Below are 16609 nucleotides of genomic sequence, written 5' to 3'. Positions count from 1 at the left end.
TCAGGTGAGCAGACCACTTGCAGTATTTTGTGCATATGCTTTGGCAATCTAATTTCATACTAAAATGATTAAGGGTTTATTTTACGTTTTTAAAAGGAATATTGATTACCCAGTAATTTGGTAGTCTATCAGGTGAGCCTTTTCCCTGTAAGACTTTGTTTTGAGATGCTAAAATTCCAGGCAGTTGTAATTTTGCTATAAATGGTTGCAGTTTTCCTGAAAGGCAGATGGGAAATGCTTCCTTGAGAGAAAGAATATTAGTATTCATATATTTCTTTGTGTGGACTCCCTTAATCTGATGTGTGTCATGCACTGAATGCTTACAGGGTAACACCATGTTTCTAACGTAGATTAACAGGGCTTAGGCACAGCATGCAGTCTCCTGTGATGCTCAGGATGCTGAAGCACACACAGTGATTCAGAAGAGGTGGCAATGCCCACGTGTTCCTGTCTGCTTGTTTGAGAGCACTAAATTTAGTGAACTCTTTAATTGTCACAGGATGCTGTCTGAGGCAGTGTCTATTCTGTCTTTCCACCTTGAAGAAGCAATGGATTGTACAGACTGCTGAAGAGCTTCATTCATGTTGCAGCTGAAGTGCTGCTCTTTCTGCTTGTCTTGGGGAAAGGAAAGGAAAGGAAATGCAGCATTAGAATAAGCATCTGGCAGGCCAGATTGTGAGAGACAGAATCGATTATTCAGCTTTGGAACCACTGAAAGCACAGAACAGCAGAAGCACCAGCAGATAACTAAAACAAACAGGCCTCTTACAGACAGGTCTTAGCAGTGCACTTATTTTGTCAAAAAGCCTTGGGCCATTTGCATGAAGATGGGACTCTACTGCACATATTCTGTATTACTGATGGGGAGTAGTTGGAGGAACAAAAGGCACAGCAGTGTTTAACATTAGGAAAGGAGTTTGGCAGGGCTGCATTATGTCAGTTCACTTGTTCGGTATTCACTGTAAATGCCACTGCGCTCTGGCAGCAACAAGGCTGGAATTTCAATGTGGAAAAACAGATGATGTAGTCTCAGGTGTGCCACTAATGTTTTTGCTTGAAGCATTTTCAGGCTTCAGCTTTCATTAACTGGCTTAGAGTAAGGATAGCTGAGGGCTAAAGTCATTAGAAAATTTGCTTACGAGTCTCTCAAGCTAGAAAATAATGATAGCTTGCAGCCTTAGGACACCTTACACTGAGGTTCACTGGTAGTAACTGATTAAGACTCCTGGTACATTTAAAGTCAGTATCACTAATAGTCAGTGGTGAAAACTGTAATGTTTCTGCTTGCTGAGGCATGAAAGGACTCTTGCTCCTAAAGCGCTCTCCTGTTCACTCAACAACTTTCCAGAGGTTGTGTCTATAAAGAGGACACTGAAGTGTGATTAGAGCCCAATCCCTACAGCAAAAAACATTGGAATGGGAGATGACAGTCACTGCAAAAAGAGAAATTGAGCCACTAGAAAAAGTCTTAATATTGGTTCATTTATTTTGATAAGTGAGAAATAATTAAGCAAACAGCAGAAAGCTGAGTATGAGTCAGCAGTGCCCTGGCAGCCATGAGGCCCAGCCATGTCCTGATGCTGCATTCAGGCACAGCATCCTCAGCCAGGCATGAGAGGGATTGTCCTGCTCTAAGGCAGCCTCACCTCGAGTGCTGGGGGCAGCTTCAATGTAAGAAAGAAAGTGAACTGTTAGGGAGTGCCCAAAGGAGGGCAATGAAGATGGTGAAGGGCCTTGAGGGGAAGGCATTTGAGGAGCAGCTGAGGTCACTTGGTCTGTTCAGCCTGGAGAAGACTGAAGTGAGATCTCACTGCAGTTACAGCTTTCTCATGAGAGGAAGAGGAGGGGCAGGTATTGATCTCTTCTCTGTGGTGAACAGGAAATGGCCTGAAGCTGCATTAGGGAAGTTTTAGGCTGTATATTAGAAAAAGATTCTTCACCCAGAGGGTAGTTGGGCACTGGAATAGGCTCCCTGGGGAGGTGGTCACAGCATCAAGCCAAGAGTTCAAGAAGAGCTTTGTCAATGCTTGCAGGCAGAGGGTGTGATTTGGGAATGATCCTGCAAGGTCAGGAGTGGGATAGGATGATCCTTATGGGTCCCTTCCAATTCAGCTTATTCTGTGATTCTGTGAAACAAGGGGAAGGTATTGAGCATAGAAGTCAGGCTTGAATAAACACTGGCTAGCTCCATTATTAGCTTATAAACCTGGCATTTTAAATAATAGATGAGAGACTTCTGAAGTACACACACAGCTGTCATTAAACACTGAGGCTGCTGCAGATCCTAAGACCTACTTCCAGAAGAAAGAAATAAAGTAAGCTGGACTATAATCTAGACTTAAAGATGTTTCAGTAGCTGAAGGATTTTTAGAGAAGGTTTCTAGTGTACAAGGAAGATAAAATGGGGAAGAGATTAGAGGTTGGTATAAGTAAACAGACTTCCTACAGCAACAGAGATGCATGTACAAACAAGTTGTTTTTCTGTTCCAACACCCACACTAACAACCAGTGTGTTTCCTATAAAAGCGGGAGAGACAAAATGGAATGTGTTCATCTGGGAGTCAGGAGTATAACAGCCCTACCTTCCATAAGGGAGAAATTGCTTTAAAATTTTTTAAAAATAAGATTCTACCAATACTCTTACTTGTACCACTTACCTCCTGTTCCTTTGCATGTTCTCAAGGGTTGTCATTTTAAAGTTGAGATTAAGTCCTTTCAAATGCAAGAATTTACACACACACACATATATATATTTTATATTTATATACATATGTAAAACATGGAGTGGCATAGCCTAATTTGACTGTTAGAACCAGAAAATTTTGAAGTTATTCACTTGTCTTTTTCTTCCTTACTAGCCAAGATGTGAGGTAAGACTTCTGTGAGTCCTACAGTAGCTTGTGATGCCTTTGCTGCCATAAAGGTGGCCATAATTTTCTTTGAGTTTTGCTGGTGTCAGGATCCAGTCTCTGATCTCTGTTTGGCAGATAACGATAAAAGCTGAGCTTGTTTCCAAATCTGTTTTAATGTATTCCCTTTGTAACGCAGATTTTACATTTGATTTTTAAAAACTCACTTTGGGTCACCTTTAAATGCTGTTTTGATGATTTTAGAAAGCCAAAGTCTTTTATGATATGCTCCTGTCAAAAGTTAATATAGTCTTAATGATTAGTTTTAAAAGAATGATTACATGTTACTGAGTTTCACAGATCTGTTTCATTTGTGTGTAATTTATTTTTATTGAAGTGTAAGTAAAACATTTATGTTATGCGCTCAAGCTAAATCTTGTGTGAAGTTGACTATTGTAAAATAATTTTAATGAGCCCAATCTGTTTGACTTCCATTTTTTTAAAGTCTTTGTATACCTGCATAACTGTATTTTGCTCTCTTACCAGAGTTTTGAAGGTACCATTGTGTGGGAGAGCCAGGATCTTCAGGGCTTGGTTTCAAGAAACCTTCATAAAGTGATGGTGAATGATGGAGGAGGTGTTTTCAGAGTCATTACAGTGAGTCCCATCACCTTCCTTTCCACCATGTTTCTATTTTTCCTATAACTGTTGAGAATTTAGCATTTTCCTGTGTTTCTCTGTGTAAATCATTAATTTAGTTGGGCTTCTCCTTTTGTCTCAGAAAAGAAGTTTTGCTTTGCCTTCTTGCAAAAAAATTACACTTGTAAGTGGCATTTTATTTTGAGAGGAGTAAAGCTGTCATTGTTTTTGTGAGAATGTGAAGCAGTGTCAGTATATCAGAGATGGCAAAATGTCATCACAGGGTCAAAAATCCTGTGCTAAAATCCCAACTGATGGGATAAAGTCTGGGTATTTGCTTTTTGGCAGTGTCTCTTTTCATGTCAGATTGTTGCTTGCCTAAACATCCTGTGTCATTGTAATTTAGCCAGAATAATTTTGCATTTTGCTGTCAACTTTGAAACTAGTTTCCTGAAAGTTTCAGTGGTACTGCTAGTTCTGGGTGAAATTTAAAATGCCACAAAATTTTAGTTAAAAATCTTAGTCTTAATGTTCCATGGCACATGGTGTGATTCTTGGGGTGATCCTGTGCAGGACCAGGAGTTGGACATCAATAATTGTTGTGGGTCCCTTCCAACTCAGGATGTTCTGTGGTTCTGTGATTATGCCAGTGCCTGAACCAGCAGAGCTTTAAATTAATTTCATTCTTAGTTGCCAGAAAACTTCACACCTTGAAATCAGAGGGGAAAACTCATCAATAATGAGAGACAAATTAATCTGTTAATTTCAATTAATCTGTTCCTAACAGGCAGGGGAAGGGTCACTGCCTCATGAACTCACAGAAGGAGTGGAGGGAATAGCAGGTGGTTTTATCTACACTATTCAAGGTAAGGCCACAAAACGTAGCATGATATTTGATGTGATGGTAAAACAGGTAATTTAAATTACACTGCTGAGTATAATTTCTGCTGCCTTCATGAACTTAGTCACTCTAGGTTTTCTTTTAGCAGAAACATTCTCTTCCTGGCTCTTTTATGCTTTAAGTCAATATTCTGATGTGGTTCCTTTGCTTGCCTTTTGTCAGCCACTCCAGTTGACTTGCATTCCTTTCTCTTTTTATCTAGACTCTCCTTCTTGTGTTTTGTTACCCAAAATCGAGTTAAAAAATGTCATGTACTGAAATCTTTCCCTGATATTTTTCACACTTTTTTTCCAGTTCTGTTGCAGTTAGAGGTACTGTATCACAATGTTTAACAATATGGACAAACAGTTCCTATCCCTGTTGGTGTCCTTTTGCACCTATTTCAGCAGAATGTTGAGATTTTAGAGGAGGTCTTTCCAATTTCTAAGATTTTGACCACATAGTACTGGAACCAATGTGTTCTTATTGGTCCAACATAAGCATTGAGTGTTATTGCTGTGTTTTTGTAGCTAGGCCTGGCAGATACAATTGGGCAGTCCTGTTGTCTTGTCTGCTGTGTAGGAGCCTGAATTGAGGTGTGTGCTGAAGCCCTTCCATTATGTTTGACAAACTTTTCTTCAGTACCACAAACTACCTCCTTATCTGCAATATATTTTTAGCTTTTACCTGCAGTTATGTGATGTGGTTCAGCAGGGATCATCGGTGCTACATCAAAGCAATGCCTATTTGATTATATTTAGCATAGCATTGTTTGTGTTTATTTTTTATGCTAAATACATATACTTAGGAGGAACTGACAGTGGCCTTTTTACTCTACAGTAAGAGAAATAGTGAAGTCCCAGACTGATCTTAATATTAAGGAACCTTAGAAAGTTGAATTCTTTTATTACTGAAGAGGAAGAGAATACTTTTTTACTTTAATGTTTTAATGTCAGGCCTTATACAAAAAATATTTGTTGTTCTGCAACTTAAACTATTTTGTAGAAATTTTAAAATTAATTGTAGGATTTTCATAACCCCATTAATTTGAATGCTTCTTCAGATTCATTTTGTCAATGTGTACCCTGTATGATCCAAGAGAAATGTGAAATAATATGTATCTTTGTTTAATAATGGTTCTTTCTGTTTCTTTCAGAAGGTGATGCTCTTTTAAAAAGCCTCCATACTCGCCCAGAAAGGTTTGCAAGTCACATTAAAAACCTTGAGAAGGAAGATGCTTTATTGAAGGAAGAAAGCAGCATGTATGATGACATTGTTTTTGTAGATGTGATTGACACTTACAGAAACGTTCCCTCCAAACTGCTGAACTTCTACCGATGGTAAGTAGAAAAGAAAGTATTTTCTTATTTTCTCGTAGGAATGGTGCTGTTTGTAGTGCAAGATGATCTAGCAGATCATGTTACTTGATAGGTTCCATGAAATACATGCCTTATGTGTTTTACTTCATTAAGTTGTATTTCTGTCTCAGCACTTTGCATGCATGTAGTGAGTAAAATGGCAGTGCCTGTTGTTTTTTTAATGCTGACCTTTGGTGCTTCAAATCTGCACAAGCTGGCAAGACAGGCTTCTGCTCTAAGAGTCCAGGTGTAAAAATTTTCATTTCTCCTGGTAATTTCTTTTCATTTGTATCTAACTGAAAACTAGCAGTTGTAGTATTTTAAAGGATGGCTTTTGGCCAGTTTGTGTACTTGCTCAGTGTTTCAGTTTGTGGCTGTTGCTCCAGTCCCATAATCATCGTGATGGGCCTTTGCTGGACTCTCCGCCCAGTATGGCCATGTCCCTCTTGTACTGAGGAGTCTAAGACTGCACATGTTGTCCAGATGTGGCCACACCAGTGCTGAGTGGAGGGGAAGGACTGGGAGCATGTGTACAGCACGGACAGAAGGCTGATAGGAAGAGTTTTCATAGTGAAATGCATTGTCTGTGTTAATCCAGTAAGTTTCTACCTCTAAATTTGCAGTGATTTCATTATTCTGAGATAACTGTTTCAGTTAATTGATGCTGCTGTGGAGTAAGAAATACAGTTGACAGTTGTGCTTTATCCAAAATTCAGTTTAGTTGCTTGCAAGATTATGCACTTATGTCACAAATTCCATGGCTATGAATGTAACTGAAAAACTGAACATGCTTTCAGTTCTAAAAGGAGGTTTGCATGTCAACACTTAGATCTTTGTGATAATTTCTTACAGATTAGCAATTTTTCAAGATTTAGTAAGAAAAGGCTTTTAAAAATACCCTTCTTGTTGTAAGAAGTTATCCTTACAAATGTTTGTAACCAACCCAGCCATGATCCCTAGAATCTTAAGCTGTTTCGGTTATTTTATGTGTGTCATGTTCAACCATTTCAGACAGGTAAAGATAACATTTTTCATGTTTGAAGGGTGCATTTACAGAGAAAGAGTACGGACAGAGTTGTTTCCACAGATGTTTTTTACCACCTACAACCTTCTCATTGCCCTTGAACTGACTGTCTTATCCTGAAAGTAAGCTACTGATATGTAGCCAATGGCTTTTAACAGCTGTGCTGCCATCAGCATCAGGGATTCATATCCTTCTGAGGTCAATACTGCTTAAGATGCTTTCATTAGTAAATCCACCATCTGTCCTGGAGAACAAAACTTCAAATTTGTTTTCTTCTGCTCATACACAAGTCCATGTTGTAAGATCATCATAGGACACAGCTGCATCTCCTTTGAAGGACAAGCAGTTAGCCTTGGTCGATAGAGAAAACTTTTAAAAGTCAAGGGTAGCAAAGATGTTCCTTCCCTCTTGCTCCCCCCCCACATCCCAAAAACCCCTTGCAGAGCATGCTGTCTGTAGTTTGTGGTGTGCAGCTCAGCATCTCATCACTTTCCTTTTTGGCTACAGGACAGTGGAATCAACGAGTTTTGACTTGTTGCTGAAGACGGATGATGACTGTTACATTGATTTGGAAGGTGTTTTTAACAGGATAATGCAGAAAAAATTGGACAGGCCAAACATTTGGTGGGGAAAGTAAGTTGTTTTTTAAAATTACCTTTAAGAGATCGTTACCATTTCTTTATGAATGGTTTAGTGATTTAAGTCTGTTTTAATGTGGGTTCCCCTCCTAAGCCTAAGGAAGCCAGCCTGTAAAAAGCAGGACTTCTGTATGTGTTAAACTTTGAATCTCAGAATCAGAAATCTGTCCTTTACAATAACTTTCCAGAGTATGCCTTTACAGTGATTTAAACTTGCTGAATATCTTGCCTGGTTTTAAAATGTGTTGTAGACATCTTTGTCATGGTACTTAAGTAAATAAGAATTTTCCAGCAATATAGCGAAGTTAAAAGTACGTAGTACAGAACTATAAATACTACTTTTTGTAATGTCACTGAGTTTTCTTGTGGGCTTGAGGAAGTGGGGTAAATGAGAGAAACAAAGTTTCTGTTATGGTCTGTACTTTATTGTAACAGCTGTGAAATTCAGGCATTGCTACCCACTTCTGCTGTATGAAATAGCAGATCTGATTAATAAATTTTTGACTGAACTCATGAACAACCAGGAGGATCAAAATAGCCCATATCTTCCCTTCCATCCATGGAATGCATGGCAGCTCTGATATGAAATCCAATATAGCAGGAACTCTGTGCTACTACAGCATTCAATACAGCATAATGGTACAATGTGCCTTCCTGTTGCCTTCTGCTCATTGAAGAAAAACAGGCCTTTGCTGCTTTGCTCCACAAATCTGATCCTGCCTGTTGCTTATAAAGCAATTTAATAAGGTGTGTGGTCAAGTGTGTGAAATAGTTGGTTATCTTGTGATTATCTCAAAGATCCTAGGAGTGACATCTTTTGGTGTAAATTCTTTAATAGTCACAGTCTTCAGGTCAGGCAAGTGTGATATGTAGGGAGCAACACTGAAATAACTATGGAAGTATAAAATGATTCTCAAAGCAGATGCTTCTCAGTCTGGAGGGGCTTGAACTCTTTGTGCTGTGATTCAATGGAGTGGAAGGTACTGTGCCTAAAGTGAATTCAGGTGTCAGATGAGACTTTCATTTACTTTGTGCTTTAATATGTCAGCTTCAGTTGAGAATGGGCAGAATCTGATGACATACTTGCCACTCAGCTATGATTGATTCCTCCCTTTTGGGGCTGTTGTCTGAGGTGACAGTTCTTAGTAGCTCACTGAAGCTTTCAGCTGCTTGTGCTCATGACTGGAAATCAGCAATGCTGAACCTCTTTGTGCAACAGGGGCAGACCCTGCTGCATTGACACAGTTATGTCTCCTAGCTGTGGCTGCATGAAGTGTTAGTGAGGCCAGAGGAGTGCAATAGCAGCTGGTTCCCAAACAGGGAAGCAGGATGCTTTTCACGTGGCAGTTTGGCAGGGTCCCTAGCGCTGCACAGCGCCGCAGCGAGCTCTGCCACGCTGGGAGTGTCTGGGGAGACTCTGCAGCCAGAGACTGCTTCCTGCAGGCCTCTGGAGGGAATAAAGCCTTCCTTAGAGAACACCACTGCCAGGAAGAGTTCTTTTGTAATTCAGTGATGGCAGCCTTTGAACATCTCCTTTGTTGAGCTTCATTTGGAAAACAGCTTAGAGAAGGTAGTACTGCTTCCTGATTTTTAAGCAGCCACTAGCTTTAACAGGAAAATGGGTTGCATAACATCACTGTCTGCATGCCTGCTGGAGGCACTGCCCTTGTGTCATGTTGATTGATTAACCAAAGGGGTTAATTAGCAGGAGACAAATGGGCCCATTACAAAATAGGTAAGGATGTGTGTGCTTACCTAGTTCAAAACCCAACAGCAAGGCATAGACGCTGAGGACCTGAATGTCAATGTTGCTTTGGTTTCTGTTTAGAAAACTTTCTCTTATTATCCAAGATTGAGACCAAACAACAGTTACAATTTCAGCTTTGTGCCCTAGAGAAATAAGACTAGGAGCTATAATTAGGATCACCTACTTCTTTCTCTCAGTTGTTTATCAGTATTACTTCAGTTATCAGTGCTCATAGGTTCCACAGAGGCCTCTCTATAAACATCTCATGTCTAACATGTCTTCAGTTTCAGACTAAATTGGGCAGTTGATCGAACGGGGAAGTGGCAAGAACTGGAGTATCCAAGTCCTGCATATCCAGCCTTTGCTTGTGGGTCTGGCTATGTCATCTCCAACGACATTGTGCAGTGGCTGGCAAGCAACTCTGAAAGATTAAAAACGTACCAGGTAATAAAGATTAGTTCAGTTTTTCTGTGTTGAAGTGGTCTGGGGAACCACATGTACTGGATGGGTCAGAAAGAATATTGCTCAAGTGTTAGTGTTGGGTTCTCCTGGCTCATGTGGGCTTCTGCCGTGTTTTTGGTTGCTAGGTTTAGTGCCTGTTCTAATTCAAAGCACAGATGTTTGGGACTGAAAACCTCTGGAGGTGTAATCTTGGTTTTTGTACTCTGTTTCTGTAAGAACAGTGTATTGTTATGGGAAAGGTGGAAGGATTATTTTAACACCCCTGCAGTAGTCTGGCGTAGGTTTTTGTAGTTACTGTTCTTTACTGCTTGTAGATGATGCAACTCATTCCAGGTCACAGTCATGCTTTATGCTTTCTTGGTGCTCATATCTGTATTTTTTATTTTCATCTCAGGGTGAAGATGTGAGCATGGGCATCTGGATGGCAGCTGTAGGACCCAAGCGGTATCAAGTAAGTCTGAAGGAATCGTCTGACCTTACAGAAAGAGGAGATGGCTGCTGTTCCAAGTAGCATAAAACAGGAGAAATGGTGGTTTTTTTTGGAATTGGAATAACCATTGAATTAAAATCCAGAGGGAAAAAAAGTCTTTTAAAGATGTATTTAAAAGAAAAACCACAAAACTGCCACAAACCACCTGCAGACTCCATCCCTACCCCCAAGTTCTCTGAATAGGTCTAGAAGATCAGTTTGGGATCTTTGTGTGCAATGTTTGTTGCTGGAAACAATAAACACCTGATTCTTGGAAGTGAAGATTGTTGTAGACTACATACTTTCTAAGAAAAACTATTGAAATATTTCTCTCTCTCTTGACAGGATGGTCTCTGGTTGTGTGAGAAGACGTGTGAGAGTGGCATGCTGTCTTCCCCCCAGTACTCGCCCCAGGAGCTGGGAGAGCTCTGGAGATTAAAGGAACTGTGTGGAGATCCATGTAGATGTGAGGAGAGATGATGGACTTGCCTTGGAAAACAGGGTAGTGTATAATGATCATGGAAAAGTGTACATTTGGATTCATTCCTGGAACAATAAGAAATACTAAGGTACCTTTTAATGCTGGGTTTCAACTAAAGTATAACAATATTTGCACATCCCTTTTGATAATTACAAGTGGACTGATACTATTCATTTTCTATAGTATAGATGTTGATCACACAAAAACCAAAATGTTCAAGATTAAAAAAAAATCCTTTTTATATAAAGTCAAAGACCTACTTGTAATTAATAAATGCACATAAGAATGCCAACTAGCCTGTCTTTTGTAAATTGAAGCACTACTGATTTGATTCAGTATAGGGCTGTTCCAGGCTCCTGTGAGAGTTGTGCTCAGCAGCTGGTAAGTCTTGCTGCAGCACATTCTGTGCTGTCTGAGGGGCTGCCCTCACCTGTGCAGGGACAGGGACAGCAGTGGGGGCTAGGATTTGTGATTAGTTTGTTTATATCAATCATTGTCATTTTAGATAAAAATTAAATCAAGGTTTGCTTATACCAAATCTTAAAGTACTGCAAACTTGGCCTGATTTAGGAGGGATTTCTGAGAGCTCATTCTGAATAGATATGAATCTGAGGGTACACAAGTGAAAGTAAAATAAGCTTGAGGAACAGCACGCTAAAGATTGTAAAATAAATAGCAATGCCTTGCAGTGTGCTGAGAACTTATTTATAATGTGGTATGTTAACACTGTAGGGTAGAAGAAAGGTCTGGCAGATTTTGACCTTAATCATCTAAGGTAGATACTTCTAAAATTACTGCTGGGTTTTGTTCACTATAAGGTCGTTGGATGTAGGTGAAAACAAAGAGGAAGTGGCCTCTCAGTGCAGCACTGATCTTGTCTTGATGGCAAAGAGATCACAACTCAACCCTGTACTCGGTTCAGTAAAGCAAATTCTCACTGCTGCTGGGGGAAGGCAGTACAAAATCTTGGCAAAAGGGTGACCTTGAGTTTTATTTAATGGAAGCATTTAAGCACAGTTTGGTAGCTCTCCAGTAGGACAAATGAGCAGATGTTTTCATGGAGGCTGATGATCAAGTTGAGGAGTTGAAAGTACAGTTGTACAGCCCTTTGGTGCCACGTGTGTGAAACTCATATTCACCTGTATGTCTGTTCAGGCACAAGCTGTCCGTGTGTCTGTCTCTCTTCTGCAGTTCTTGTGTCAGCTTTTCCTTCAGTCCAGAGAGAGAATCCCATCTTTACCACCGTACTAACACACAGTCTCCACTTTCTATTGAGTAAAACTGCAAAGGCTTTAAGTCATTGTCTAGTTCAACTTCTTTTCCTTCCAGCTAGAATGAGAAAGCAAAAAAACCCCTAATCAGACTTACACTGAAATCCCTTCATGTAAACCAAATAGCAGGCAGTTGCAGTCAGGGAGAATCTGTCATATTACAGAAATGAAATGAGGTCCTAAATGACAGCATGAAGACAGCTCTCCTCAAGTGAAATGAATTTCTTTATATAGTATTTTAGAACATGCTATGGACCTTTAGCAGCATGGAATATTTTGTTTTTCAATATCTGTTTTTAACTCACTTTAGAACTTTTGTAGGACAGTTTCAGGTCTGAACCAGGAATTTTAAACAGGCGATACAGCAGTCCTTTGACCTTCTGAATAGTCATAGACTCTGTTGAGGGGAGAGAAGAAAAGTTATTAGAAAAATGCTGCTGCCACTGAGCTGTAGCAAAGTACCAGTGTTTCACTTTACTTGCTTATAGCAACAGTGAAAGGCTGTATTGCTGCTTCAGTTCTAACACTGCAATAATGTCTAAGGTACCTGAAACCATATCTGCTACTGTCAAGTGGAAAATGGTTTCACCTGTGGTGGACAGGGCAGGATGTGCTGCTACAGAGTAAGCGCTTTGATCCCATACACCAAATTAAATGTTACGGCTTCATAATTTACCTTTTCTGAGTCTGTATTTCTACATGCTAAACTAAGTGACCTTTGGGACACACACCAGCCAGGTTCTGACTACTTGCATCTGGCAACTGTTCCTTGCAGTTTTGCATTACCAGGAATTGGCTTTCCCAGCACAAGTAAGGAAATGGCAGGGTGGAACTAGTGACATTCTTAGGAATGGTATTGAGTATTAGTCCCAAACACATTGTCAGCAGAATTGTTTATATTATGAAGTCAGTTATAGGAAGGGGTATTTTTTTGTAATGGATCTTGAATGAGTAGATGTAGTTTGTTCCAGAGGTGATACCTGTGTTTGCAATAGATAAACTCAGTATTTTGGTTGAACTTTCACTTCTTTTGAAGCTTTATCTAAAGGCACAGCAATAGCGAGTTACTCCTGTAATACCACACATGGTACTTAGACAAATATTTTTCTATCAAACATTTTTGTAAAAGCTGTATCTATCTGATTTTATGCAAGTTGTGATAATAAATGTGATTTTTATTTTAGAATAAAGCTTGAATTCTTCTTTTCTCTCAGACTTCATTCTGACACATCTTTCCAAAACATCAGCTTAATTTAGAATGGTCTTATTCATTCTGGTATCACCACAGACACTAAAACTTCAAAGGATGAATTTGATGGAGGTCAGAACTGGACTTCTAACTTCATGGATTAGATACTACACCTCAATATCTAGATTGACACACTGTGTGGTTGCCTCTTAAGACTTCATGTTCTGGTTACTTGGTTAACACATCCACCAGATATCATCCCTGTTAATAGGCCTTTAATTGCCTCAGAATATTAAACATGAAACCAGCAGCAGAGCATCAACTTCCCAACAAAGCATCAACTTTTCATCTTTGAACTGGACTGAAAGTAAGTATGAAGGCCAGAAGAATTATGACTTCTCAAATAATTTCTGTCTTTGTCATTTCTTTATATGACAGAGGAAAAGCTTTCAGGAGCTGACAAAGTCAGAGGCAGCTGCCATTCTTTAATACAGTTGTTTGAAAAGGAGCAATGAAACAACTACTTGAATATAAGCCAAGAGTTCTTACCTGGCAGTTTTTTCTCCACTGGCTTCTGTTCAGGTTTCTCAGGACACTTAATTGTCAAAGCTTAAAGAAGAAGGGTGAGGCATTAGTGAAAGAACAAGAAGCCCTGTTCTGGCAGAAGCATAGTCTTTCTAGTCTCTTTTTATTACAAATGATTTCCCTTAGCTCAGCCTGATCTCTCAAAAATTAGGAGGTAGCCTGCATCTCAGCAGTTAAGATAACATTTAGTCATTATCTGAAAAATTAATTAATGAAAATAACCAAGTTTTTATTCATCTTTGGTAAATTATTGTAGAGGTGACTCCCTAAATGCTTAAAGATATTTTGGTCAAAATGAGTATTTACTTAAAAATGCCTAATTTCTATTTCATTTTTTTAAAATAACCTGCAGTAGAATGGAAATTGCTTATTCAGTTTAAAACAGGCTTTTGGTCCTCTCAAAAGCATCATACAAAGACTTTCACAGGATATAATTAGCCTAATTATTTTACAGAGATTAAGAGACTTATTCTTAAACAAAGGTTTATTTTATGTCTAGCCAATAAGATTCCTTATTCTATTTATTCTTCCACTTAAATGCATTAGAATGTAATGCCTTAAAATACTATTTTGCCCATGAAGTAAAAATTTTCAGTTCTTCTGTCAGCTGGGAAACACAGCTACATGAATTTGCAAGTCGAGGATGTAACCTAGATTAAATATGTAGACAGCTCCAATTACCAAAGCTACCCATGTTTTTCTTGTCTGTCCTAAAGAAGTTATAAAAAAGGTAAAATAGAAAACAGAGCAGCTGAGATTAAAGCCTGAGATGTCTTTTGTAAAGAAGCCATTTACACTGTCAGAATGGAGTATCAATAACCTTTGTTCTCCATTAAATCTCAGTTGAGAAAATCATTTGGCTTGGGTTGAAGGGGAAAATGAGAGTACACAGAATCAGCTTTTCAGTCAAACTCACTGAGACAGTTCAGAAAATCAAAATTACAAGCTGGAACTTTTTGTTCTTCATCTACACCTAGGAGACACTAAGCTCATGAAATAGTCTAAATGCAGAAGGAACAATTTTGACCATTTCTGGCCTCTTACTCAGGAGCTGATTTTTCAGAGTCAAAGGCTGTTGCCCCTTCAGTTCTCCTTCTTCAGGTGCTCCATATTCTGTTGGAAGAAAAATAGAAGTAAGAAAAACAGAAAAGTAGTAGAACCCTTTAAAGACTAAAACTGAAGACCTAGGACCACTGTGGTGCAGGATCAGGCAGGAGTTCCCTCAGCACAGCCATGGTGGCTCCTGCACCACACAGTGCTGCAGACATGAGCCTCGGCCAGCTGCTGCAACATCCAGGACAGGGGTGTCTGCTTAACATTCCCACTGCTGGGGGAGTGGATGGCTGGATGGATGGACGCACACAGGTGCTGGGGTCTCTGATGCCAGGAGCCAGAGTTCCTGAGGGAGCAGTGCCCCAAAGGATGCAGTTCAGTGCAAAGCTCACTGGCACACAGGCTTGCCAATGCATGGGCTTTCCTAAGGCTGTAGCAGCACATGGGAAAAACACCCAAGGGGAAGAGAAATTGAAAACAGACCAAACCAGTGCTGCCACAATGCCAGAGGTGAGGAAATGCTATTGTGCTCTGCTTGTACTTACTAAGACAAAGTGCTGGGTATCTAGGATGGGCAGCAAGGAATTCTTCACTTGGCTTGTTTTTCTCTGGGTTCCAATGCCCACCAGCTTCTAGCCAGTCCTTTCCAAATATTTTGCGATAATCAAGCTCTGCTCCTCTTCTTTCAGCAGGAAGGATCTGTACTGACACAGGAATGGCACATAATATGATTATAACTTATAATATGATTATATAACTTTGCTGAGAACAAAATCTAATCAGTGCCACAGACTCCTTGGTCTTATTTGATGTTCAGTATGTTTCAATACTCCCAAGAATCTTACAAACCATGTCTCCAAATACTGAGTGATCCATATATTCAGTATATTTTAGAGCCATTAAGCCTCTCTGTGTACTCACTGAACCATAAATTAATACCTAAGCAAAGATTTTGCTGTGTATGGTGATGCAAGGATGTTTTGTGTAGCAATGGATGAGATGCTGCTTCTGCTCTCCTTTATGATAAACATTTGCTGAAAGTTTGATTTGGTGTGGATTATGATATTTTTCTATTGCAGAAGGCAAATGTTGGTATTGCTGTCACTGAAACAGATCAGACTATGCTGCTTTTTCTATTTTTTCTTTCTTTTAAGAGTATGGTTTTTGTTAACAGTCCTGCAACTTCAACACTATTCAGGCATTGAAAAAAAACCACCATTGACCCGTCTTGTCCAAGTCCCCACTGAGTTAGCAATACTTACAAACAGGGCTCAGTCTTGCACTGTCTTGTCTTGTGACTGCCCCACTAACAAGGGGATGGATTAGTTGGCACTTTACTTTTCCTGCACCCAAACAATCAATAATCTTAAAAGAAACTGAAAACAATTCCTCAGGCAGTGATTTAAAGTTTTTGCCAGACTCATGCAATTTGTTGAAGTATCACCCACCTCACAGTTGTTCAAAACCTCCAACTGGCTTATCTTGGCAATAATGAGCTGTTTCAGGGTCTCTGGGTTCTTCTCTGTGTCCACGAAGGGGTTATTGTTACACTGCAGTGCCCGCAAACTTGGCAGTTTGTCAAGCTCATTGATAGATGACCACTGAAATGGAAGGGAAGAGTCTTTTGAGGAAATATGTAACTTCATTTCAGAACAATACCTGGTAACACTGATTTCTCCTGAACAACAAACATGACTGGAAAAATTCTTTTGATCATCTGAACCAAGTACTTGGATCCTGTTCATGTAGCTAAGGAAAGAACTGCACTCCATTTATTTAAAAAACAAACCAAAACAAGAAATTCGAACTTCAGATAATTAGAATTCTGTGAGAGAAATTATAAGGTAGCTGCCATAACCTAAACGTGTTTTTTAACGTTAAGAAATATTTTTACATTTTAAAACTATGCCTCTGTATTGAACAAATTGTTCAAAAGTTACCTCAGAATCTTACACATAAAATGA

The 16609-nt window shown here is 39.4% G+C and overlaps 2 protein-coding genes across 4 annotated transcripts in view; one reads left to right on the top strand and one right to left on the bottom strand.

Moving 5' to 3' along the window:
- B3GALNT2 (beta-1,3-N-acetylgalactosaminyltransferase 2) overlaps positions 1-12977 on the top strand; it is a 30056-nt gene extending 17079 nt beyond the window's left edge. For both annotated transcript variants that reach the window (XM_058801204.1, XM_058801203.1), the window contains 7 exons: positions 3396-3506; positions 4276-4354; positions 5525-5708; positions 7258-7383; positions 9420-9579; positions 9992-10048; positions 10412-12977. In XM_058801204.1, coding sequence (XP_058657187.1) covers positions 3396-3506; positions 4276-4354; positions 5525-5708; positions 7258-7383; positions 9420-9579; positions 9992-10048; positions 10412-10546 — 852 coding nt within the window. In that variant the 3' untranslated portion in view covers positions 10547-12977. The remainder of the gene's footprint in view (positions 1-3395; positions 3507-4275; positions 4355-5524; positions 5709-7257; positions 7384-9419; positions 9580-9991; positions 10049-10411) is intronic.
- TBCE (tubulin folding cofactor E) overlaps positions 9276-16609 on the bottom strand; it is a 51976-nt gene continuing 44642 nt past the window's right edge. For both annotated transcript variants that reach the window (XM_058801201.1, XM_058801202.1), the window contains exons 12-17: positions 16094-16246; positions 15191-15344; positions 14637-14705; positions 13557-13616; positions 12124-12215; positions 9276-11876 (exon numbers count right to left, since the gene is read on the bottom strand). In XM_058801201.1, coding sequence (XP_058657184.1) covers positions 11784-11876; positions 12124-12215; positions 13557-13616; positions 14637-14705; positions 15191-15344; positions 16094-16246 — 621 coding nt within the window. In that variant the 3' untranslated portion in view covers positions 9276-11783. The remainder of the gene's footprint in view (positions 11877-12123; positions 12216-13556; positions 13617-14636; positions 14706-15190; positions 15345-16093; positions 16247-16609) is intronic.

This window comes from Ammospiza caudacuta, chromosome 3 (assembly GCF_027887145.1).
Source record: "Ammospiza caudacuta isolate bAmmCau1 chromosome 3, bAmmCau1.pri, whole genome shotgun sequence".
In the NCBI taxonomy this organism is placed as follows: Eukaryota; Metazoa; Chordata; class Aves; order Passeriformes; family Passerellidae; genus Ammospiza; species Ammospiza caudacuta.
This window is presented reverse-complemented; position numbering and strand designations above follow the sequence as displayed.